Source organism: Tasmannia lanceolata, unplaced genomic scaffold (assembly GCF_043159265.1).
Source record: "Tasmannia lanceolata isolate RefF3 unplaced genomic scaffold, GAP_Taslan_0.1 ptg000008l, whole genome shotgun sequence".
Classification (NCBI taxonomy): Eukaryota; Viridiplantae; Streptophyta; class Magnoliopsida; order Canellales; family Winteraceae; genus Tasmannia; species Tasmannia lanceolata.
This window is the reverse complement of record NW_027518685.1, coordinates 21671135-21694963: the sequence shown is the minus strand read 5'-3', so window position 1 is coordinate 21694963 and position 23829 is coordinate 21671135. Positions and strand designations below refer to the sequence as shown.

The following is a 23829-nucleotide window of genomic DNA, read 5'->3' as shown; positions in this document are numbered from 1 at the left end:
ATTTATGTATATGGATGATGAACTTATGAGGGTCTTCGAACACTAAGAGAATTAAGATCATGCTGGAAACCCTCAAAAGAAAATATGATACCACATCACAAACAAATATATTGTTGCTCCTTCATAGGTATATCACTTGTACTAAGAAGGAGGGGGCAACATGATTAATAATGTGAATAAGGTGGCAGTGATGGCTAAGGATCTGGCTGCAACAGGAACTGAGAATCCTAAGAAAATGCAAGTAGCAAATATCTTGATTAGTCTCCTCTGTATGGACCATGGTTGGGGTCTCACTTAGTAGCGAATAGTCTTGCCTGATTGATGTTTATGAATGGCATGATACAAGGGTTCTAGCACTTGCATGGGCGGCCATCCAACATAGAATCCAAACTGTTGACTTCCTTAGAAAGCAAAATGATAGTCGGCCACTGTCCTTTGAGCATTGACGAGAGAGAGAGAGAGAGAGAGAGAGAGAGAGAGGGAGGGGGGGGGATCGGTTGACCATTTACTATTGCATTGTAGGGTTGCTAGAGAATTATGGAACAGATTGTTATCCAGGTTTGGGGTAGCATGGGTTCTTCCTGCTAAGCTGGAGGAGCTGTTTGACAACTGGGGGAAGGCTCCTTGGAAAGGTAAAGGTAAAATTCTTTGGCAGGTGTCTTTTCACGCCACTATTTGGGTCCTATGAAAGAAAGGAACGCATGAGTCTTCAAAAGTGTCAGAAGAAGAACGACATTTATATTTAATAAAGTCATTCCACTCATTATCTCTTGGGATAGAATTATCCCCAGCTTCTCTTTTGTTTCGGCATATGACCTTTGGTATGGTTGGAAAGTAATCTGTACTAGACTTAGAAGCACGAAGTGGGTGCGGGAGCGGGGGCGGAGGCGGGAGCGGGGGCGGGGAAGCGTGGGGTCTAGAAGAGTCTAAGTTTGGGAGCGCCATGGGAGCGTGTATGTAATATTTTCTTAATATATCTTTAAAAATTCAAGTACATAAAAAAAAAATATTTTCTAACCATTTTCATATGTTTCTTTCAAAATGTAAATACATCTAAAAGCTAATTTCTAACCATCTTCATTTGTGTGTACTCGTTCATCGTGCATTCTGAAGATGCACAAGCCTTTGTGCTTGCTCCAATGAAGTACTTTGAAGAGTTAGAGTTTGATGTAAGGAAGTTGGTGATGGTGGGACTTGTAGAGTAATAGAAGTAGGCTGGGGTGTCATTAGAGCGGTTCCCGTCTCTCTCAGGTCGCGCTCCCTGGAAGCTCCTTCCTAAGGAGCGCCGAATCGAGGTTCTGAGGTGGGAGCGGCACCCCGAGAGAAGGTTCCTGCTTCTAAGGTACTAGAGCTAAGGAAGCCACTAAGGGGATCGTGTTTGGCCCGTTTGGGAACCTCCTACTCAGGGATCTTTAAAATTTAACTTTGACGGTTCAAGTATGGGGAACCCAGGACCATCAGGAGTCGGAGGTGTTCTAAGAGATGATCATGGTCATGTCATATGGGCTTTCTCAAGACCTATTGGTGTGGCAGATTCCAACGAGGCTGAGGTGCGTGCTATTCATCATGGTATCAAGTTACTAGCATCCATGGATCTTTCCAAAGTAGAAATTGAAGGGAACTCTAAGAACGTGATCAGCTGGTTCAATAGAATGCATTCCTTTCCTTGGAGATTTGCTAGATGGTTTGATGAGATTCAAGATATCATTGGCGAGTATAGTGCTATGGCATACCATGTAAGAAGATCTGCTAATGGTGTGGCAGACAAATTAGCCAAGGATGGAGTCATTAGGGATAGCATTCAATTGTTCGACTTTCTCCCTCCTTGATTACTCTATTCTAATGTTGTATCTATTTTTCTTATGTTCTTTTTATGGGCTTCGGCCCTTTTATTAATATAATCACCATTCAAAAAAATGAATGGCATGATAACAAAAAAGATGAAATAATCTGAATGGGAGTGATTCCTAAATTTAAATTATGAAGCATTTGAGCATTGTATAGACGGAAAAATGGCCAGGAAGCCTTTCCTAGTGGAAGAAAGGACAACGAAATAGATCAAGGTAATTAAAGTCTGATATAAGTGGCGCCATTATCTGTCAAGACCCACAGACACACAATATTTCATAACTTTGAATATTCATAACTTTTACAGGTGACTATTCTAAATTGATGCGATCCAACCCACTTGATTAGTGATTTGGATTTATTCGAGAGACTTGATTAGTTCAGCTTTATTTTTATTTTTTAGCTATATTTTTATTAGGATGCGTTCCTATTTTCAGCACATATTTATCCTCAATGTGAGAGTTGTCGACAACCCGAGGATCCCCTTTATTTTCCCTTTCACTAACCCACACAACCCACTATTATTTCCTATTGGATCCTAGATGGGGCACACCCCTTAGTCACTTAAAGCCTCCCTTTCGCCTGCCAACAAGATATGACCATAGAACTCCTAGGATGGAACAATATTAGTACTCAGTATGACACCACGATGCAACTGTTAGAGTTAGCGCCCTAAAAGCCAGTACATTTTGTATATCTTAAGATATAAGTATCAATAAATGTTGAATTTCATGACAATTATTGGGGTATTATATATTTGAATGTGTGTGATGTGCTCATTTCCAGACACATATTCGTCCGTAGGTAGTGAAGTAGGAATACCATGTTCAAGGATTCACAGATCCTAGGGAGCAGGGAGATATTCTTTGCAGACCTTAAGGGTTTGGATGTGTGGATTTTAGAATCCAGGTTTTTCGTTTGAAAAGAGTGTAAAAGAGGGTTCATGATCAAGCTGTTGTATGCTGTCTTGACAGTGTTTCTCGGATTTTAAGTAAGAAAAACAGGTTTTAGAAGCCTCTCCCCCATCCTGAGATTCCTACAACCTGGTTTTCTTCCTTAAAATCCAAGAAACGCTGCTAGGACAGCATGCACCAGCTTGATTGTGAACCCTCTTTTACACTGTTTTCATACTAGAAACTTGGATTCCAAAATCCGCGTATCTAAACGGGCCCCTAAAGGTTCTTGGTTGGGGTCAAGACTAAACATCTCTTCCTGAACACAACCAGCACCAGTCTTGCCTACACACGCATGTGTCGTGAGGTGGCCTATATCATTCACCTGGGTAGTCGACCCTAAGCAAGAAAAGTGGGTGATATGATTGGATCACACATTGAACAGAATCACATTAGAATAGCATGTGGACAAGAGTAAGGTTATCCTACCAAACAGGACCCTTTGCATGTCTTTTGACCAGAGGGGTCATATTGGTTTGTGGCTCGTTTTAAGGTTTTACTCTATCATATAGTGGTTCTTAGTTAGAATCCCATTCAGGTAGTAATGGATCTTAAAACAAACCTTCGAGGCCAATAGGGATACCCGACATGGAATTCTTCACCTATAAATTATAGGGGAAGACATCTACAGTTACGATCAGAGCAGTAGGCCTATAAAATAGCTTGGCCAGGCGGATTTGATAAATGGTTTATCAAATATTTTTCTAAAACACTTGCATGTTTTTAAATGGTTTTGCAAATGCATTAGCGGGCTCTAAATTGCTTGAATGGAAAGGTATACCATGAGTGGGCCCATGGTGTAGTATATGTCCACCCCGTAAGACCTAGCTTAGTAGATGTAGATAGGAGAAGGGACTTGCACTTTAGATGTGGTTATGGGTATGATGATCTGACGACCATCTTTAGACTTCAGGGTTACATCTCGATGGAGGTCACTAATCCAATGCGATTGTAGTTTGACTACTGAGCGAGGTCGCAGTGGGACCAATCTTTAGGTTCTGTAGTATCGACCATTGGATCCTTGCGACGATCCCACTCAAAACTAGAATGACCCGTTTACATCTTTTTGGATTAGGGTCTCGCATTTACTAGATTGCACAGACGGATTGGATTCGTTCCATTGGATGCAAGGGCATATACAGTCTTTTGGTATATACACCACAAAGACATGTACGGAATATTACTTTAGTTAATTGTTATATAAAGGAATAGTCTAGGAATTTCAAACTATTTAGGATGGAGCTTTATCCCCATAGTACGATAAATATTTAATTGTTAAATTAAATAATGAATTTTATTTAAATTACAAAATAAAGCAAATAGGACAAAAAAATTTGGGGGTTTATTTAATGGCGTGGCCCCCACCCAAATTCGTCCACTTCCCATTTTGTTTTGTTCGTAATTTAATTGAATTTGGATAATTATTAGTTAGAGGAACACTACGGAAGTAAGAGATAAAGAGAGGAGATAAAGAAGGAATTTGATTTTGACTCAAATTGTATTTGATAAAACGGAGGAGTTTTTTTAAGAAAAAACGTCCCACCCTATATGGGATTTTCGTCCAACACATTCATCCAGAAGACTCAATGTAGTCTTTTTTTAAAAAAACTAGTTTTAAAAAGGTATAAGAATTATGTGAGGAATTGTAGGAATTTTGAAAAGTTAAAACACTACACAATCTAAATACCACATGGAACGTTTTTTCCAGTACTCTAATTTGAAACTTCAGTCTCCTACCTAATGAGAAAAATCGTCCACCACCATCTCCTCGTGTTTCTTGCTTCTAGTCTCTAGTTTCTAGAAAATGAAAAAGGGTTCCAATAGAATTTCTGAATTCTCCCTTTAAGGTTCTAATATAGATCAATACCTATATTAAAACAAAAGTTGTTTTATTTCCCTTTGGGTCTGTTCAGTTGTGCGCAGGAAATGGAAAGGAAAAGGAAATGACGTGGCAGAAGGAAATGGAAAGGAAAAGAAACTGCTAAGAAAGCAATAGGAATGCGCATTCAGTTGCCAGGAAACTGAAAAGAAACAGTAAAGAAACAACAGGAATGCATTCAGTTGCCAGCAAAGGAAAAGAAACAGCACAGAATATGTTCTTTACCACATATAAAGCAAGTTACGCCCCCTAAGCCCTACCAAATAGTCCACTAACACAAATAAATACTCAAAAAAAACTTAAGAAGCAGATTTTAAAAGTAATATAATGGAACCGACAAGAAAGACACCCATGGTACCATGGAACAGTTCTTGAAAATGAAAATCAAGTGAGAGGGTGACCACCTGCAAAACAAAGGAAAGCAAACCAGATTAATACCAACCATTTAATACCCCAAAATCCAGACCCCATTTAATACTCCAACATCTCCATGGCAGACCCCTTCTTACACACACCAAGATTACACCAAGATCTCAACAAACCATTCATTTAAAACCAATTACAAACCATATCAAACGAAAACACAGCTAGATGAAAAGAAAACACAGCAAGATGAAATAACACCTCCAAACCGAACGTATGCATAAGAAGGGGGAAATCAAAAAAACCCAAAAGGCATTGGCTCTAGAAGCTGCAATCTTTAAGCATCTTATCTGTTCCATTTTTATTTATATGTTACAAACCCAAAAGGCATTGCTCTGGAGATCTTCAAGCATCTTAAAATCGCATTTCATATACCCCAAAAAATACCCAAATCGTCTACATCCGAGTGTTTGCAAAAAGATTGCAGCTTTTATGGTTTTGGAGTGAGATCTCGGAACAGATGAATGGAAAGAGAATCAGCAATAGTAAAAATGAAAAAAATTAGAATCCAAGATCTCCGGATCAGGAGAGAAAATCCCAAGATTTCAGCAAACACCCCAAGAACCAGAAAAAATAGAAAAAAAAGGAGGAAAGGAAGAAAGGGAGAAGGCGTACCTGTGCTTGGAAGAGACGACACGCCGAGAGAGAGATCGACGAGGAGAGAACACCCCGGTGGAAACCGTCGAGGTCGGTGGGAAGAAGAGAGGCTAGGGCTTCGTCTTTTTTCTCTTGCGTCTCCAGCTTTTGGCGTTAGTCGAGGAATCGTTTTCGAATCCGACTGAATTAGACGGATTTTGAGACGGGGAAAATAACACTCCACGACAAATTAGTGGGATTCCACGTAAGATACGCACTTTCCGTTTCTTTGGCAACATAATACCACATCTAGGCGCTTTCCACGGAAACGAGGGTTATTTCTTTTCCGTTTCTTTGTGGCAACTGAACAGACCCTTTAAGAAATTGAAAGGAATCCATCAGTTTGATTTGCGGGTCAACGCCGTTAAGAACGATCGTGGGCGTCCGAGGAGTAAATCGAGCAGATAATCATTCAAATTCACGCAGTACCTAAGATATAAATTCTATACTTTGAATTTACTAGTAAAAATGCATGTGCGTTGCACGTGCAATCAATTTCCCATAAGAGTAACCGCAAATAATATTCATTAATGCTCCTTGGTTCTCTGAAGACAACAAGCCCAAGTTTAATGGTAAATATATACTCACAAGTAGGACAATATTGAGTTATTCATAAATGGGTAATGGCAGGGGCGGAGCCAGGACTTTACACTTGGTGGGTGGGAGGGGTACTAATTTACACTGGCTTGCATTGGTCATTGAGAGTCGTTGGTCTGTATTTTCCGAGTTTTGGATTTTGATACCACTATCCACGGTTTCGATTTCGTCTTCAAGTGGTTTCGCTCGACGCTCGACGCTCTTCCTCTCGTTTGACCGTTTTCCAAATCTTGAGGGAAATTTCGTCAGCGTCCTCGTCCGAGGAGGGTGTCTTAGTTTGTTTAACATTAGATCCAAGAGTGAATACGCGAGAATATCGACAACACTGGAATCAAATGTTCATTGCATTGAAAGTTTGAAGTACATCAATGACTTTCGACGTGCCACAATGGGCTCTACATCAGATTCAACAAAGGACTCGATACTGGCTCACAATGAGAGACCAACAGACACAACATACTCAGAATTGATACTGACATGACTTGACTTACCAACTTTGACAGGAGAGTTGGTATACACACGACAAAGAACAAATTTCAAAGACAAGATACTTCTGCGGAGGCAATGGACCGGCGCTGAAAGTTCATGGGTAGCGTGCCTTCCTCCATGACGATACTGACTGGGGAGTTCGACCCTGGAATAGGAATCTAGAAAGGGGCGGCCTCTTTGGTTTCTGTCGACCCAGCTCAAATTGTTCTTCAGCACCTAACAATGGCAAGGCTTTCTCTGGCATGATATTTTCAAGGAGTTCAAGCTATGACATCTTTCCTTTTCCATTCCACCCATTCAACCCTTTATAGATCTTACCACCTTTACTTGGCCATTAAACTAACTAAGCATGCATGTGCATTCCATGGACCATAAGAGAGATTTTGCTAGTCATTGGGGGGCCATGGCCCCCCTCATGCTATATGTGCCTCCGCCCCTGGGTAATGGCTCTCTGGGAGGGAAGCCACAACTTGAAGAATGAAGGCATGGCAATCCAAAATTGAAAAAAGACGGCTCGTTTTGACGCACTTGATTGTTAAAATTTGTACCAGTATAAATGAAGAAACGACATAGAAGAAAATGTCGCAAATTGGCTTGATTTGGGAGCAAATCAAAAGTGCCTATTATTGTTTTGTGCTTGATTATATCAATTATGCTGTTTGTCGAGAGAGTTTATATGGGAATTGTGATCGTTCTTGTAAAACTATTTGGGCGAAAACCCGAAAAACGTTACAAATGGGAGCCCATGTACAATGAAAAAGATGGGAAATTCTGCCTATCCAATGGTTCTCGTTCAAATCCCCATGTACAATGAAAAAGAGGTATTTTCTATGTTCCTTGCAAACTACATTGTTTTTTTTACTAGAAAATGTGGGTTTCTAACTTTGTATGTTTTTCTTTGTGCTTCTGTGTGTTTGATGTAGGTTTATCAGCTCTCCATTAGAGCTGCATGTGGGCTTTCTTGGCCGTCCGATCGAACCGTTATCCAAGTGTTGGATGACTCCACATACCCAGCCATCAAGATTATCACATTAAAACCCATTGATAGAAAAAAAAATTCCAAAAAAATGCTCCTCTTTTGGAAATTTTTCAAGTTTTTGTTCATTAGTTATATAGATTTTTGCTTTTCTTTTTTTCAGAGCTGGATATCAAATATCCTTCACAAGTCCATTGATAAAACTTCCCCAGAGAAGAAAAATATTTCACTATTTTTCCTTTTTCTTTTTCATTTTTTTTGAAGATTTTTTGTATTGCTGCTCTTATTTTTTGTCTCTTACATTTAAAACTCAACTACAAATGTCCTTTCTTCAAGCCCATTTTTATATTACAGACATCTATTTTCTTCTTATTTATCAAATCTTTGTAGCTCTTTTTTCTCAATTTTTTCTTTTCTAATTTCCAGCTCTTTTCCTATTTACCAGATTATAAAATCAAATACCTAATTTAAACCTACAATATCAGTAAAAAATTTACCTCATTCGTATTCTCTTTTACAATTCCATGTTAAGTCTGCATCCTTATTCATAAAACCAGTAATCAAATCGACCCAAATAAAATAAAATAAATTGAAATATGAACATTTTCTGGGTTCCCTTTTTCATTTTTGACACACCCACCTTTCTATGTCCTTAGGCCAAACCCTACTAACTATACCTTTATTAATAGAAGAAAACTCTTAATCTTTCCTTTTCTCCCAAATAATTTTCAGTTTCTTTTTCCAATGTCTCTTCACAAAAACCCAGGATTTGGTAGAGCTAGAATGCCAGAGATGGGCGAGCAAAGGCATAAACATCAAATACCAGATCCGAGACAACCGAACCAGGTACAAGGCAGGTGCTCTCAAAGAAGGCATGAAACAGAGCAATGTGAAGAGAAATAATCTGCGCAGAGAGAGGAACCCTTAGAGACGGTTGAAGGGTCGAAATAGATTTTCTTACTGTGCAAGTGTTTTCTCTTTCTAATCATATGTAAGAGATGCCTCCCCAATCACTATCCATGATTGAATGAGATTCAACAGCTTTAAATCAGCATAGAGTTAGAAGTTAAAGCATTTCAAACAATTATATTACATACAGTTGAATCTCTTCATAAGTAGACGGTAGACCGTATATCTATATATTACAACTTCATATTTGTTTCTTACTTTCCCAGTATTTATACTCTTTCCATTTTTTTGCACTCGTCTTCAACATATCTCTGTTACTTTATATGAGTATATTATCAGCATTTTCCTGAAATAAGTTTTCAAAAGTCTGGCACTTAACTGATCAACTTTGTCCAAACAAAATGAGTAACTAAAAGCATCAAATAGAAGACAATATTTTTCTGAAATAGTTGGGATAAAAAAACCTATTTTCAATTTCTTCCAACCTCATTGCTCTAAATGCCTCTCAACACGCTTCCAGAATAAAAGACGTATAAAAATCAATGCAAAATCCTTAATTAAAATCCAGATATTCCTCGAGGCCGTTTCAATCCATGAAAATATTCAAAATTAATAAAAAATACAGATTTATGTGGAAAAAAAAAGTATAATAGAAAGAACAGATCTTGTGAGAAGTATAGAGAACATTAAAAAAATCATAGACTTTGCCACTGATATTAGTGCTACCATGTTTTCATAATGAGACAAACTCACCTTATCTTTTCCTTTTTAATTGGCTGCTAAGAGCTTTTTGGGAATTGTAATAACCTTTGACAGCTGGTTAAAAAATAAAAGACATGGTAGCTTGAAAATCAATAGCCTATAAAGATTGGAATAAAAGCACATTTTTATCGCCTGTAGGTAGTTCGAGCATGGGGCGTGCCTTTTTCTCTTGTATAGTTGGGCCATGCTTTCTTTTTCAACCATTACAGAGCAAACAAAATGGGTGGACCACAATTGCTCGAAGGACTCTCCTTCGCTTCAGAAAATCAGCGAGCGGTCGAAATCGCAAGAAGGTCGGGTGGGATAGAATAGCCATTAGTGATTCTGCTTCACGTCAGAAAATCAACTAACTGCTAGGAAGTCGAGTTTTTTAGAAAGGAATGGATCGGGTCAGGTAAGACAAACGCCAGTCTCCCTGCTATTCTTTTTTTTTTTTCATTCTCCGAGCAGGAAAAAAGAAAAGCGCAAAAGCGCTGCTGAGAAGGGTTGAAGAAGAAAGTACTAATGCTCCCCAAAGAGGTTAAAATGATTAAAATTGTTTTTCAAATGCTTAAAAACTTTTTTTTAGATTCAGTTGATTTGAAGGAGTCAACCTAAAATCAACGTTTAAAATCGGAATAGACTTATTTGGTATATAAGAAAACAGCATATCGAAAAAAAACAAATATCGAAAATAATAAAACAAATAGAACTTTCTCCTTAAAAGCTTCTTCATATAGAAAATTACAAAAGCAGAGGGGACTCCAGTTTCAACTTAACCTAGCTCCGAAAATCATATCATCAAATGATTAAAAATAACGAATTAAAGCAAATAAAACAGGAAAAAAGCTTCAAATGAAAATAAATAAAAAATGAATTGGAAAAGCACTTACCTTCATAGAATGGAGGTGGAGAGAGAGTGCTAATACTAGCCATGGCCATGGAAGCTCCTCTGCAACCTGTCTGAAACAGCAGATAGGGAAGAACGACGGAATCCCATTTTACGGTCAGAAAGTAGAAACACTATTGAGAGAGAGAGAGAGAGATAGAAAGTCCTGATTTATGCTTTGTGATAACTATCTACCTGATTTTTCGAATTCCCGCGTAGATAGTGACTTGAAATTCTCCATTGATACAGAGGGGTGCCACGTGGCACACCCTAAGCGTAATTGCCAAAGGAGAACAATCTACAAACGCTTTGAGAAGAGGAAGAGACGTTAAGGAGACGTATTTGCCAAAAGGAGGAATGAGGAGACATGTTTTGTAACACTGGGACTGTTTGTCTAACGCGGAGAATTTATAAAAGGGAATTGGTGGCATTAGAGGTAAAGTATGGAAGAAAAGTTAAGGATATTTTTTTTATGGGTATTAAAAAAAGTTAAGGATATGTTGACTTTTGGGCCAAGTGTCTTGCAAATGCAGATGACAAAAATGCCCTAAGTTGTGGGACACGATTAGAAATTAGGGCTGTGGGATACAATCGGAAATAAAGGCAAAGGGTGGAAGAAAATAACCCATCATTTTGCCTTTCTATATAGTAGTTAGATTTTATCACCATCAGATCATCTAGACCTTAGGATCATGGGTTAACGGGCAAGATTGAACACAAATTTGTATTCTATGCGATTTCTAGTTCCACTGCGCATAGCGATCCTGCCCAGGGGTGAAAACCCTTCCAACAGCAACGTCTCGTCGATGGTCAAAACCACCGCTGAAATGACTGGGTGGACCGGCAGCACTAATATAAGCACCAAGGCAAGCAATCACACCCCCTAAGTCACAAAACCGCCGACCATAAGAAGGGAAACCCACACTCTAAATGGGAGATAGACCCAGGTATGCAAAACCCATTACCCCGTGCATACCTTTTATCGTGCTTGGATCCACCCGATGTCCAATGCACAGTGGGCCGACGTTGTCCTCATAAAAAATAAGGAATCTAAGAGCCATGGCAACCAGAAGGAGCACTTGAGACGCCATTAAAAAAAAACCCTCCCCATGCTCGATGCTCAAATCCAGGAGCAACTTTAACCAGTAGCCGGCACCGTGATGCCAACCCATTATCTCGGAGAATGGACCAGCTCGATCGGCGGATGGAGGTTGTCACCCAACCCCTGGAAAGGTTAACTGAGCGTGAGACACAACGACCGGCTAGGTAAGACCCACAGGCACGACGTAAGGACCACCATGCAACCCCGGCTCAAAGCCACAGCTCCTCCGGTGCAGCCTCCAGCTCCCGCCGCGATCAGCCCATCCAGTAGACGCATGCTTCTATTCACGTTCGACCCGCCGGACCAGCCCCTGCTCCTAAATGCGGCTTGTCTGCATGGCCATTCAGCGTGGCCAGCCGCACCCAAGAAGATGATGATCTCCAAACTCAAGTCCGAAAGCTTAATCAAATGATTACCAGAATAATATAATGTCAAAAAAGCTTCATAAAAAGCATACGCGTTGAATAAAAAAATTATATCAAGGATATGGTAGAAATGGAATAAATAAATGTAAGTTATATACCTACCAGTGACATAATTGTCGATACTATGACAAAGAAATCCGCAAAAACTTTCAACAAGTATGTGAGTTTGATGAGACTTCAAAATATGAGTGAAGGAAAATAATATTCAGGATAAATACTACATACAGAAACTTTTGTGTGACATTGAATTATATTGTAGAGAATTAAATGAAACACAAAAGGTATATACTCGACGAATGTGGCCAAGTGGGAGATTATAGTGTGGTGTCCACCTGGCTTCATCGAGAATTAAGGAGACTAGGGGAGTGCAACTAACATTGCATGTAGGTGTTAGCTACAGGAGGAGGGTAATAAAAGGGCCCATTTCAGAGGTTTTTGAGTTGGGTATGGATTACAAGTCAGACAACCAAGTTGGGTTATGAGAGATAAACTTGGGGACGGAGGATTCTTCACGGAGACACCGGAACATAGAAAATGGAGTTCCGTAACGTAAGAATTTTGCTCAAGACTTGCTCTCAATTTTCTGGTTGAAGTTAATTAAGAATTTTCCTCAAGAGTTACTCTTGATTTTCTGGTTGAAGTTCATTTTCCATGGAAGAAAAAATGAGAAAAAACAAGAAGTCGGTTTTTTTCAGGGAAAAAGTTAGTGTCAGGAAATGAAAGAAAAATAATAAAGGCTGCACAGGAAAAAAAAAAGAAGTTTGCAAGGATTGTAGTGATATGAACTAGTGGAGGTTTTCCGCATGCAATCTTCAGTTCAAAATAAAAAAGAAAAAGAAATTTTGCCGAGCTTTTGTGATTGAGGATGGATTTCATGAGAACGACAAACTGGAGTGGTTTCTCGAATCCTTTTCACTACACCTATTGTGGAGATTTCTTATTCTACAACCCCCCCCCCCCCCCCCCAAACCAAAAAAGGAATGGATTTCCCATTCAAACACTCAGTCCTCCGCTTACAGTTGTAGAAGCGTCCCGATAGCACTCCCAACCACCGAAAGCCCAAAACTTTAGCACAACCCTTCTAAAAATTTCAGCCCGTCAAGGAAAAGGCGAAGAAGATATCTTTATCTTCTCAATACTCCTCGATTTTCAATTTCTCTTTCTTTTTATTGCGGAAACAATACCTACGCACCATCCATATAGTTCTCTTAGACATCCGATAAAATTGGAACGATACAGAGAAGATTAGCATGGCCCCTGCGCAAGGATGACACGCACAAATCTAGAAATGGTCCAAATTTTTAAAGCCTTTCAAAAAAAAAACTACCACCACGATATGTGAAACCCTTCACAGTTTTTAGAGCATAAAAACGGGTTTTTTTTTCTGAAAAAAATAACAAAAGCCAGACATATTGTGCTGTAAATCTGAAAATAAAACCCAAAAAAATACCAGGGGAATTTTCAGCCTGTGCCTCGTATCTTCTTGAGCCTACGTTTGCTGTTACCGCCACTGCTATCGCCTGCAGCCTGTCGACTGAAGAAAAGTAACAGCAGGGAAAGGGTGCAAGAGGAGGAAAGCGATCCAGAATAGGTTTTAGGGTTAGGTTAAGCTTATATACCCAAAAAAGATGCAATTATGCCGACGGTATTGAATGATCCAAACCATTGTTTTGTCGGGCCAACCTCATTGATATAGGTTTAAAAATGGGCAGCACTATATAAGAAACTCCACTGATCGGAGGGTTGGGATCATCCTATGGATATATAAGATTTTCATGGAAGGGCCTATTTAATTCAAAATTAATGGTCTCAATCATCCAGTAGTGTGGGTCCCATAGTAATTTTTTTGGTGCACGTATCCGTGTAGGAACACCTACAGATCGAAGGGTTAGCATCATTACATTCCCACGTTACAAAAAATGTCCACCTTAGCTTGACCAAGTTGTAGAATTTTACTTTGGTTGATGAGCCTCTCTCTCTCTCTCTCTCTCTCTCTCTCTCTCTCTCTCTCTCTCTCTCTCTCTCTCTCTCTCTCTCTCTCCCCTTGTCTAGAACACCTACAATCGAAGGGTTAGCATCATCACAATCCCACACTATTAAAAGTGTCCTCCTCTTAAGTAAACAAAGCGTATAAAGTGTAGCGGCCAAGACCCACTGCCAATAACATTCGCCAATCTATCACCGGCGAACACACTAAAAATACGCACAATCTTGCAAAAACAAGTTGGAGAAAATATATACCAACAAACCAAAAGCACCAAAGGCAATCGAAACAAACAACCAAAAGAATACAGGAATATATGCAGTTCACCACAATGGGCTGCTCCAGGGACAAGGCAACACTCAATCCATTATTTAGAACCAAAACAGTACAATGTTACCTCCACCTGTAAAATACACCGACAAAACCCTTCTCTCCAACCTTCTATGCAACCATGAAGTAACCCTTTCAAATCTCTACACCGAATATGAGGGAACCCGCTATTGGAAAATCCTCCGATATAATGCTTCTCTTGCAAAGAAGACAAAACTATGGAGAAGAAGAACAATGGAAGAAGAAGAATACTCCTTGATAAGCAAGAAGAAGAAGAATACTACTTGGGACAGGCTTTGTTCAGATCGGTGAAATCTATGCAAATTCTCCATTTTCCGTTGGCTTTTTTCACCATGGCCACATTCGCCAGCCAGTCGGGGTACTTGATCTCTTGTATGAAATCAGCCCTTAGGAGTTTTTCCACTTCCTCCATAATCGCTTGTTGTCTCTCTGGGGCGAAATGCCTTCTTTTTTGCTTTACCGGCCTGCAAGTGGGGTCAACGCTGAGCTTGTGCACAGTAACCTCCGGATCTATCCCGGGCATATCGGCGGTCCAAGCGGATAAGTCAGCATTTTTTCGCAGGAACCGGACCAGTTCTTCGCGGGAATCGTCTTTCAATGTTAGCCCTATCTTGACCAGTTTCTCTTGATCATCTTCATACAACGGGATCGGAACCAAGTCTTCGGCCGGTTGATTTATCGTAGTCCGGGTTTCATCTCTTAAATCATGCAGTTCGATCGGTAATGCCTCCGATGCATTTTTTCCTTTTAGCGCGGTAGTGTAACACTCCCTCGACTGCGGTTGGTCCCCTTTCACTTCACCTACACCGTTGGGTGTTATGAATTTCATTTTTTGATGGTAGGCTGAGGCAATGGCGCGGAGTAGGTTTTGTCCAGGTCTTCTTAAGATAGCGTTGTAGGCCGAAGTGGCCCTCACTACCAAGAAATTAACCATCGCAAAGGCCTGGTGGGGAGGTTCACGGACAAAGACAGGGAGTTCGATCTGTCCCTCGACCTTAACTATCTCCCCAGAGAATCCGAACAAATCTGAATTCGCCGGTTTTAAGCGTTCGTCCCCGCTCATCATTTGTTTGAAGGCGTGGTAATAGAGGATGTCCGCCAAACTCCCATTATCCACCAAGATTTTCTTCAGTTCCCAATTAGCAACGAGCATGGTTATGACCAAGGCATCATCATGGGCGAGTATCAAGTTGTCCAGATCTGCATCCGAGACTGAGATCTCATTCTCTACTTTCAATTTTTTATGACTGGTATGGACCGCTTTGACCTGCCGGGGGTAGGCTTTGCGGGCGGCCGATGAGGTTCCTCCCACTGCCGGGCCACCCATAATGGTGTTTATGACTCCAGTAGGTTGTGATCGTTGTGGTTCTGACCACGGGCTGAGAGGAATGGGAGATTCGCGACGGGTTAGGGATGACCGTGGTCGTTGGGGGCTCTTTCTGCCTTGAGGGCTTCTCTCTTAACGCTCTCTTCTGTCACCATCACGCTCAACATATCTCTTGCGATATCCCCTTGGAATCAGTAGTTCGATCTCTTCCTTAAGATGCATATACTCATTGGTGTCATGCCCATGGTCTTTGTGGAACTGGCAATACTTAGATTTATCCCGCTTGTTTCCTTTTATCAGCATTTTGTCCGGCCATCTAAGAAAATCTTTTGCTTTGATTGCAGCCAGTATGCGGGTCCTGGATGTATTGAGGGGCATAAAATTCCGTTCCCTTCACTCTGGGCTTCTCTCTCTTCTCAGGGGCTTGTCGTCCCTACGTTTCGTAGGGTTGTTTTCCTCTTATGGAATTTTTCTCCGCCCTGAGTCCAGAGCTGCCAGCGTTTCTTCTATGGAGATGTACTCTTTCGCCCCAGCCATGTGATCTGCCAAAGAGTGTGGATTCCGGAGAGCTACAGTTCGGCGGAACTCGATTGACTTTGCACCCGCAAGGAGTGCATTTGTAGCGGCAGAAGGGTCTAAGTTCGGGACTTGCAGGGCTTCTCTATTGAATCCGCTTACAAATGCTTTTAGGCTTTCACCATCTTCTTGTCTTAAAGCCATTAGCGACGTCGCGGTCTTGCGCGGCCTTCGACTACTCATGAAGTGCCTGACCAGGTCGTCAGCGAATTCTTCGAAACTATCTATTGAGTTTGGTTTGAGCCGTGAGTACCAATCTCTTGCGACTCCCGTCAAGCTGGTTGGAAATGCCCTACAGAGGAATCCGTCAGAAGCTCCGTGTAAGAGCATCATGGATCTGAATGTTTCCAAATGGTCTACCGGATCCGTGGTCCCATCGTACTGTTGTACCGGAGGCATTTTGAACCCTTTTGGTGCTGGTGAGTTTAACACGTTATCTGTGAAAGGATGTCCGCTGGAGAATGGCTTCATGGTGGTCCTTAGCTAGTCCCTCGATTCAATGGTCAATTTCTTCAAATCTTCGCAACACAGGATCAGTTCTTTTTTCTATCCGACTACATGGTCTGGCTTTTCTTTCTACAGTGGGGCTTGCCGCTGAATCTGAGCGGCTCTCCGGACTCCTCCTGTGACGACCGGATCACTCCCGCTCTGCATGACCAGCCCGGGGTATATCGGCGGGCACCCAAATTTCTCCAAAAATAATTTGGGTGCCCGCCAATATGCCCGGGGTATCCTTATCATCGCCCTTGCAATGATGGAAGGATTAGGCAACTAATAGACCGAGTTGGTCCTTAACTAGTAGGGGGCTCTATTTGAGACTTGGATAGTCTCCCATGCGTTGACTCACCAATGAGACAAAGTATGTCTCTAACTGATATGACTTTGCTTGCACGAGACATAGCTTGTTTCCCTAAGGGCAGGCTCCAGCTAGCACTATCATTGCCCTTGCAATGAATAAGCACGGTAAGGGCAACTAACAGACCAAGCTGGTCTTCAAATAGAGAGAGACTCTACAAATGAGGCTAGACAAGCCTCCAAATGACAACTTTCTAGATGAGACAGAGCTTGTCTCCTAACAGGAGCTCTATCAATGAGGCAGGGCATACCTCTTCTACACAAAGGATGCAAACAAAGGATCTAACGAGACTGGGCAAGTCAGGGCAAGTCTCCTAGGCACAAAGGACGTAAGCAAAGGCTCTGACGAGACTGGGCAAGTCTCCTAGACAAGAGGAGAGAGTGCTACAAGAAATGAGCGAGTCCCCCAAAGATGGGCTCGGCTTCATCGCCTAATCATGAGAAGAAGACTCCAACAAGCCGAAGGAGATATCAAATGTCGATAATTAATCCAAACCGAATGAGAAATCTCAGATGAAAGCGAACATTGCCACGCTTAGCTTACTAATCCTAGAAACCTGGTTCTACATCCTAACTCATTTGCCATTTTCCGTATATAGGGGTCGGCTGACTAAGATAAGACAAACAAATGATTTAACTCCACATGCACTCAACCATGTACTCACATAATTAACCTCTCTTTGAAACACTGTCACAAGATAATGCAACTCATAAGAATTGTGAGTCATATTATTCAACGATCAACACATGGTGGACTCATATAGCTAAATGATCAAAACACAGTAGACACACATGTACCTAATATCCCAACAGTGCAAGCACCCATCACTAAATGACCAAGCCCCAATGGATTCACCTTATTCGATAACCAAATCAAGAAAGGGGCAAACCCAACCCATTTGTTGACCAAGGCAAAGTTGACCCTATATCATACAAAACAGGGATTGAATTGTGGGTTTAACTATGGCTAAACAGGGGCTGAAATGTGCTAAAAACAAGGGGTGAAATGTTCTTACAAACAAGGCTGCACTGTGCTTAAAAATAGGGGCTGAAATGTGCTAAAAATAGGGCTGCACTTTGCTTAAAACAGGGGCTGAAATGTGCTAAAAAAAACAGGGGCTAAACTGTGCTCAAACAGGGCTGAACTATGCTTAAAAGCAGGGAGCATATGTGCTAAAACAGGGCTGAACTATGCTTAAAAGCAGGGAGCATATGCGCTAAGACAGGGGCTGAACTGTGCTAAAAACAAGGGGTGAAATGTGCTTACAAACAAGGCTGCACTGTGCTTAAAAATAGGGGCTGAAATATGCTAAAAATAGGGCTGCACTGTGCTTAAAAACAGGGGCTGACTTGTGAGTTGATGAACTTGCACACAACCGGATTGAGAGAGCAGCATTACCAAACCATGCTGGGTCACAATTACTACATAGTAGTGCTGATAGTAAGGAATTAAAGCATTGATGCATTCACTACTTTATCTTGATATTCTCAGCTCGTTATTTGCTCATGGGAATGACTAATAATTGCTGCACAAATTGACTTGTGAATGGATTGTTACAAATGGGAGTAACCACAATATGAAAGCTTATGTGGCTATTCACATATGCAACATCCTACTAGTGAAGTGCCTTTTGAAGTGAATGCTCAAAAATCCAAAGCGGAAAGGGAAGGGTACAAATATCACGGCAGTGAGGTAGTCTTCTCATTTAAGCACCCAGAATTCTAAATTTCTTGCCAACCGGAACTCATGAGAGGCTCCTTGTGTATCTACACTGAGCATGTACAAGATATAAGCACAGAAAATCACCAAGACCAATTAGTCCTGACCCCAACACCACTATGGAATTTTAGAACTAGGAAATTTGATACGAACTTCCAGCTTGGGTTGCCACATCGCTGACCATCATATAAAATGCATCTATTCACATTAGATAGCCTTACTGATTAGTATTGAGTGGAAGTTAAGGCATCAGCAATGTTGGTTTATACTTACAACTGAGCTAATTATGGCAGATCAACAGACATGATGTTGTCATTCACTGGCATTTTAACCTCTCGGTGATGTAAATATCAAGTGTATCTACCTTCAAACAAACACATTTCCATCATTCATAACAAAATCTTTTCTACATATTCTATGGGAAAGGAGGAATATTCTCGTACACCAAAACAGAGTGCATTGTACACTAAAAACAGAACATGTCATCCCATCTATACATCATGCTAAATCGAGGAAAACTATAGCAGATTCATGAGCCGAAGCTTCCTTTTAGCAACAATACTATCAAGATCCATATAAAAAAAATCACATATCCCAAACAGCATAATAACCATACACAATCAAGTGATTTTCACGAATCATAAAGAACGACCAAATTGAGAAGAATTTAGAAAGGGGAAGAGCAATTACCATTCTTGTGAAGTTCTACGAAATTAACAAATTCAGAGCACTCCTCACAGATTTTAATGAAATTTATTATGAAACAAAATGATATACCTGAAATGCTACCTTAATTGAAGATTAAGCGGATTTGTTGAAAATTGCAACGATGGTCTGGATGAGGTACAGATAGTCGTGATAACCGAAGGCATCGCCTCCAGATGATCCACCTTCGATGGAAATGGAAAAGATAAATGCCGTGGGGACGGTGGGGATGCCGAAATCGGAGATAGGGACTGTCAAATAAATGAAATGGGTTGTAAAAAGAGTTAGGTTTTGAAAGACATGGATGAGTGTATTAAGGATGAAGGGGTTGGCCTTGATTTGCAGAGGATGTGAAGGTTGATCATGGGGTTTCACTTGAGGGTTTCAAAGAAAGAGATGGTAGATATGGCGGGAGGTAGGAGAAGATGGTGGCTAGTGGAGGCTTTTGTGGTGGCGATGGAGTGAACAGAAATGGGTTTGGGAATTTTTTTCTAAAGGGGGTTTGCAGAGATTGTGGATGCCGGATTCCGGCGAGAATCCGACCGGAGAAGGTAACCGGAGTTGGGTTTGGGTCTTGCTAGGTGTGGGTGAGATGGGTGATGGGGTTGGAGATGACCGGCGGCAAGGGAGAGGCCAAGGAAGATGATTGGTTGGAGGAGACGATGGCCGCGGCTCCTTTTTCTCCCTCTCTGCAAATGGGTAAAAAAAATGAGATGGGTTTGGGAGGCTATGGCCGGAAGATGGGGTTTGTGGTGATTGGATTCCGGTCGGAGTTGGTGGTCGGAGGTGGAAGATGGAGGTGAAACGGGGAAGATGGAAGGTGGTGGTCGTAGGGGGACAGATTTCAAGAATTCGGTGGTGGCTTGGGTATGGGTGTGGTGGTAGATGAAATGAAGAAGAAGAAGAGGGAGACGGGAGACGGCTGGCCGGAGATGATGGTCGGAGGTGGGGATGATGGTCGGCGGCTGCAAATCCCCTTTCTCCACTCTCTCTTGCGGCTCTCTCTCTCTCTCCCTCCCTCCTTTCTCAAAAAAATGAGAAAAGCCCCTTAAACCCTAATTTGTTGGAGAAATGAAATATTAGTACCCCCATTGTCCCCTTGGACAGCCCCCTAATGTATTGATTACTACTCTTTTCACACCCAAAAGGGGGGCCTCGGGTAAGACAAACCCAAGCGAAAAATAATGTATTTGACCCCTTCCCTTTCCATGAACAGCCCCAACTCCAGTGTATTTTTAAGATTTTTTATATTGGCAGGGGTGGTCCCAAGCAGAAAACAGGGGAAAATATTTTTGAGAAAATATCTTCTCCTCCCTTTTGATCCTAGCCCTTCAAATCAGCTTTTTGTTTAAGGGCTAAGATCAAAGGAAGCCTAACCACCTAGGAAGCTTCCAAAGATTCTCCTCCTAACTAATTTTGTTACACACTAATCAGTATACCCCCTATATCTCCCTGGACAACCCATTACGGACAATTTGAACTGGTTTTCCAGGATCCAGTGCACCCCATTTTCTGGTTAAATCGCTACCCTTATAAACTTGCACCACGACACTTACCTCAGCTCGTTTACTAGGCAAACGGCGACGGATTCGAACGAAATCTTATGGGGACCTAGATGAGACCCTAACCTATTCTAGGAACAAATTTGGGACATTAAAACACTAGTTTGATAGGGTTTCTATCCTAACGACTCTATTAGGGTCCAGTCAAAATGGGGTGTCTACAGTGCCGCTGCCCCGATCGAGACCGATATCGTCGATGAGGTTCTGTCTGCGCATGTCTTGTTCTGGAGTGATGGTCCTATCTCGAGTGAGAGTGATGAGTCTGATCATGACGGGGCGGGGCGGGTTCTTCCACTGGTGGATCCATCCTTACCTCTGGGGGTTGGGAGACCTCAGGGGGAAGGTCTTGAGGGACTTGTTGAACTAAGTTCTTGTACTGATTGACCAATGTCGTCATTTGTTGAAAAAGAGTCTGAATTTGCTCGGGCGTAGGCGTCGAGGCGGGAGTTGACTGAGCAGGGCCTGGCTCCGCGGCTGTCGGAGGAATGACGACCCGCGAGGCGAGTCGTTCTCCCCGAGTTGCTTGACGTGGTGTTGTTCGAACTGTCCGACCAGGAGATGCTCGGGTACTCTTCCGTCCTGCCATTTTTCTTGAGACTTAGAACGGCTTTTTGTTCGCGGTCCCACGGATGACGCCAATCTGCTAGACCCTGAATTGGTAACAGATAGGGCAGTGACTAAAGAGCTGATTTGGCGAGTCCTGATTGCTGATTTGATTAAAAGGTTACGACCTGCACAGTGGAACACGAGGTCAAAAGACCACCCGGAGTCGTAGCTCCGGACGGGCCCTTCGACACTCAAGTCAGTGATGGGTACAACTGAGCAGATCAAAACTATGAACAATGATTTTTTGGGATTCGAGTCCTTTACCTAGTCTTTGTGAGGGCTATTTATAGTGAGACTTTGAGTGTCAGTTTGTTCATTTCCTCTTTTGGGACAGGTGTCGTCCTGTTATTGGATCAAATTATGCCCATGTTTCCTTACCCTCGGATAGGTGTTGGCCCAGGGTTGGGTGAGGTGAATACATGATCCCCTCTTTGGCTTGGTGCAGTGACCGTGATACCCTTTAGGGAATGAGGGCTTTAGGGGTTTGCCCTAGTGCCACATGTCGTATGATGATTGGGGCTGTTCCGCACACCCCATCAATAGGTATCGCTGTTTTTCTATTTAATTATTATTTCTCCTATTGTTTCTTATTTTTTCTTGTGAAGTAAAACTCCCTAGGGAAATTTTGGCCGTTCTACATTGTACTAATTATGTAGAAGCTATTGAAAACACCAAACTATATTAAAGATTGTTTGCAAAGATTCCGTTTTTTAGAAATGATGGGAACTATTCATTGTGTAAGTTTACTTAAACACATTTCTTTGTCTATTATTCTTCAAAATAACTAGTCCCAAGCTTGCACTTTTGCATTATGGGTTTTGACGTAGGAGCATGCTCTTTCATGCATGAGTAAATCTCATGGTTTGAAGAAGAGAAGAGGAAAAAAAGAACAGAAGAAAAACGACGGCCCAGCGCACGAGGCTCCTTCCATTGCGGGGTCTGGGGGGCTAGATGTACGCAGCCTTACCCCTGCTTTGCAAATATCCCAAAACTACCCTTTCTCACACACGAGATTTCTCAAACCACTAATGGCCCTAATTAGTTGAATTCAACAAAAAGAAAACAGGGATGACAAGCAATCATGAAGAAATGCAGAAATGGCAAAGAAATCAAAAATATATACTGAGTGACATCTGACGATCCGGTTCCCTGAGAAGTAATTGCAAAGATCCGATTCGTTGTCGACTGAGGTGCATTTTTCACCTGATTCGGAGGTCTTCTGATTTCCCCTCCAATGGTTCTGCTGCTGGACGGGTGGCTTAACAGGATTCGGCCGCGGCGGTTGCTGGGCTGGTGCTCCATTTTGCTGCTTACCCAACCTTAGGCAATTATATCTCTGAGTTATAACATACATCCATTGACCTCCATGATACTTCCCACAAGTCGGGCATTGGGGAACTGATTGGGGAACACTTTCAGTCATCGTCTTCTTCGGAGGTGGTGCTTGACTTCTATTTACAGCCGCGAGCGATCTAGCCGCTTGCACCACCTTCTCACTTCGCTCTGCCACCTCGGCCTTTTCACAGGCCTCTGCTAAGGTTCGGGGTCCAAAGTTAATGATATTCGCCATCAAGGTAGGGCAAAGACCATCAATAAATTTTCGTATTATGTCTGCCTATGTAGCTGCGTAACCAGATGCATAGCGTGAAAGTTCCCTGAACTTAGCTCCATACCGAGCCATGGACAATACGCCTTGCTTCAACTCAGCAAAATGTGTTGCTAAGCGATTTTTGACATGCATCGGGAAAAACTGATTGTTGAAGCGGTTCTTGAACTGTGCCCAAGTCTCATTCCAAGCCTCCAGGTAATTCTGATTGATAGATCTCTACCATACTCCTGCTTCCCCTATCAGCAAGAATGAGGCTAGACGAACTTTCTCTGCATTTGTGCACGCCATAACAACAAAAATTCTTTCTACCTCCACCAACCAATGACCAACGATCAAAGGATCACCCGCTCCATTAAACTCAGGAGGGGTGGTAATCCATGAACTGCGGATGTAGCTGAGATGGGTCGTTCCTGGGTTGGCCGCCAACGAGGTTTGCCGCAATATCCAGCAAAGCTGCCTGATTCGCGGCCTGGGATTGAGCTTCACCCCTCATAATGTCAGCAAGCATGCACAAAGGGTCCTGGTTCTCCTCTTCCTGACCATCAGTCCTGCCACCTCTCTCTCTTCTTTGGTATGTTTGCATCTATATAATTAAATATAACTTATCAAAAGAACATCCATCTAACTTTAACAACTACAACTAAGAAGTGGGCTTGTGTCTTTTATT

The 23829-nt window shown here is 41.8% G+C and overlaps 3 protein-coding genes and 1 non-coding gene across 9 annotated transcripts in view; 1 reads left to right on the top strand and 3 right to left on the bottom strand.

Moving 5' to 3' along the window:
- LOC143884791 (F-box/FBD/LRR-repeat protein At3g26920-like) overlaps window positions 1-20407 on the bottom strand; it is a 31659-nt gene extending 11252 nt beyond the window's left edge. For 2 of the 6 annotated variants that reach the window (XM_077388579.1, XM_077388576.1), the window contains exon 1: window positions 19458-20407. The gene's annotated coding sequence lies outside the window, so the exon portion shown is untranslated. Of the gene's footprint in view, window positions 1-5038; window positions 5085-10344; window positions 10415-10535; window positions 11842-19457 lie in introns of those variants that run through there. The other 4 variants (XM_077388581.1, XM_077388577.1, XM_077388578.1 and 1 more) reach the window with 3 other exon arrangements.
- LOC143885650 (U6 spliceosomal RNA) lies at window positions 13070-13170 on the top strand. Its single transcript, XR_013253526.1, has one exon. It is a non-coding gene; the product is annotated as a U6 spliceosomal RNA (small nuclear RNA).
- On the bottom strand, window positions 14462-15529 carry LOC143882811 (uncharacterized). Its single transcript, XM_077386220.1, has one exon. The coding sequence runs from the start codon at window positions 15527-15529 to the stop codon at window positions 14462-14464; it is 1068 nt and encodes a 355-aa protein (XP_077242335.1).
- Window positions 15989-16576, bottom strand: LOC143882810 (uncharacterized). Its single transcript, XM_077386219.1, has one exon. The coding sequence runs from the start codon at window positions 16574-16576 to the stop codon at window positions 15989-15991; it is 588 nt and encodes a 195-aa protein (XP_077242334.1).
- Window positions 20408-23829: the final 3422 nt, after the last annotated feature.

What these genes read in the sequence shown, in the direction of transcription:
- LOC143882811 (XM_077386220.1), bottom strand. Translation starts at nt 15,529, where the DNA reads ATGGGTGGCCCGGCAGTGGGAGGAACCTCATCGGCCGCCCGCAAAGCC.
- LOC143882810 (XM_077386219.1), bottom strand. Translation starts at nt 16,576, where the DNA reads ATGAAGCCATTCTCCAGCGGACATCCTTTCACAGATAACGTGTTAAAC.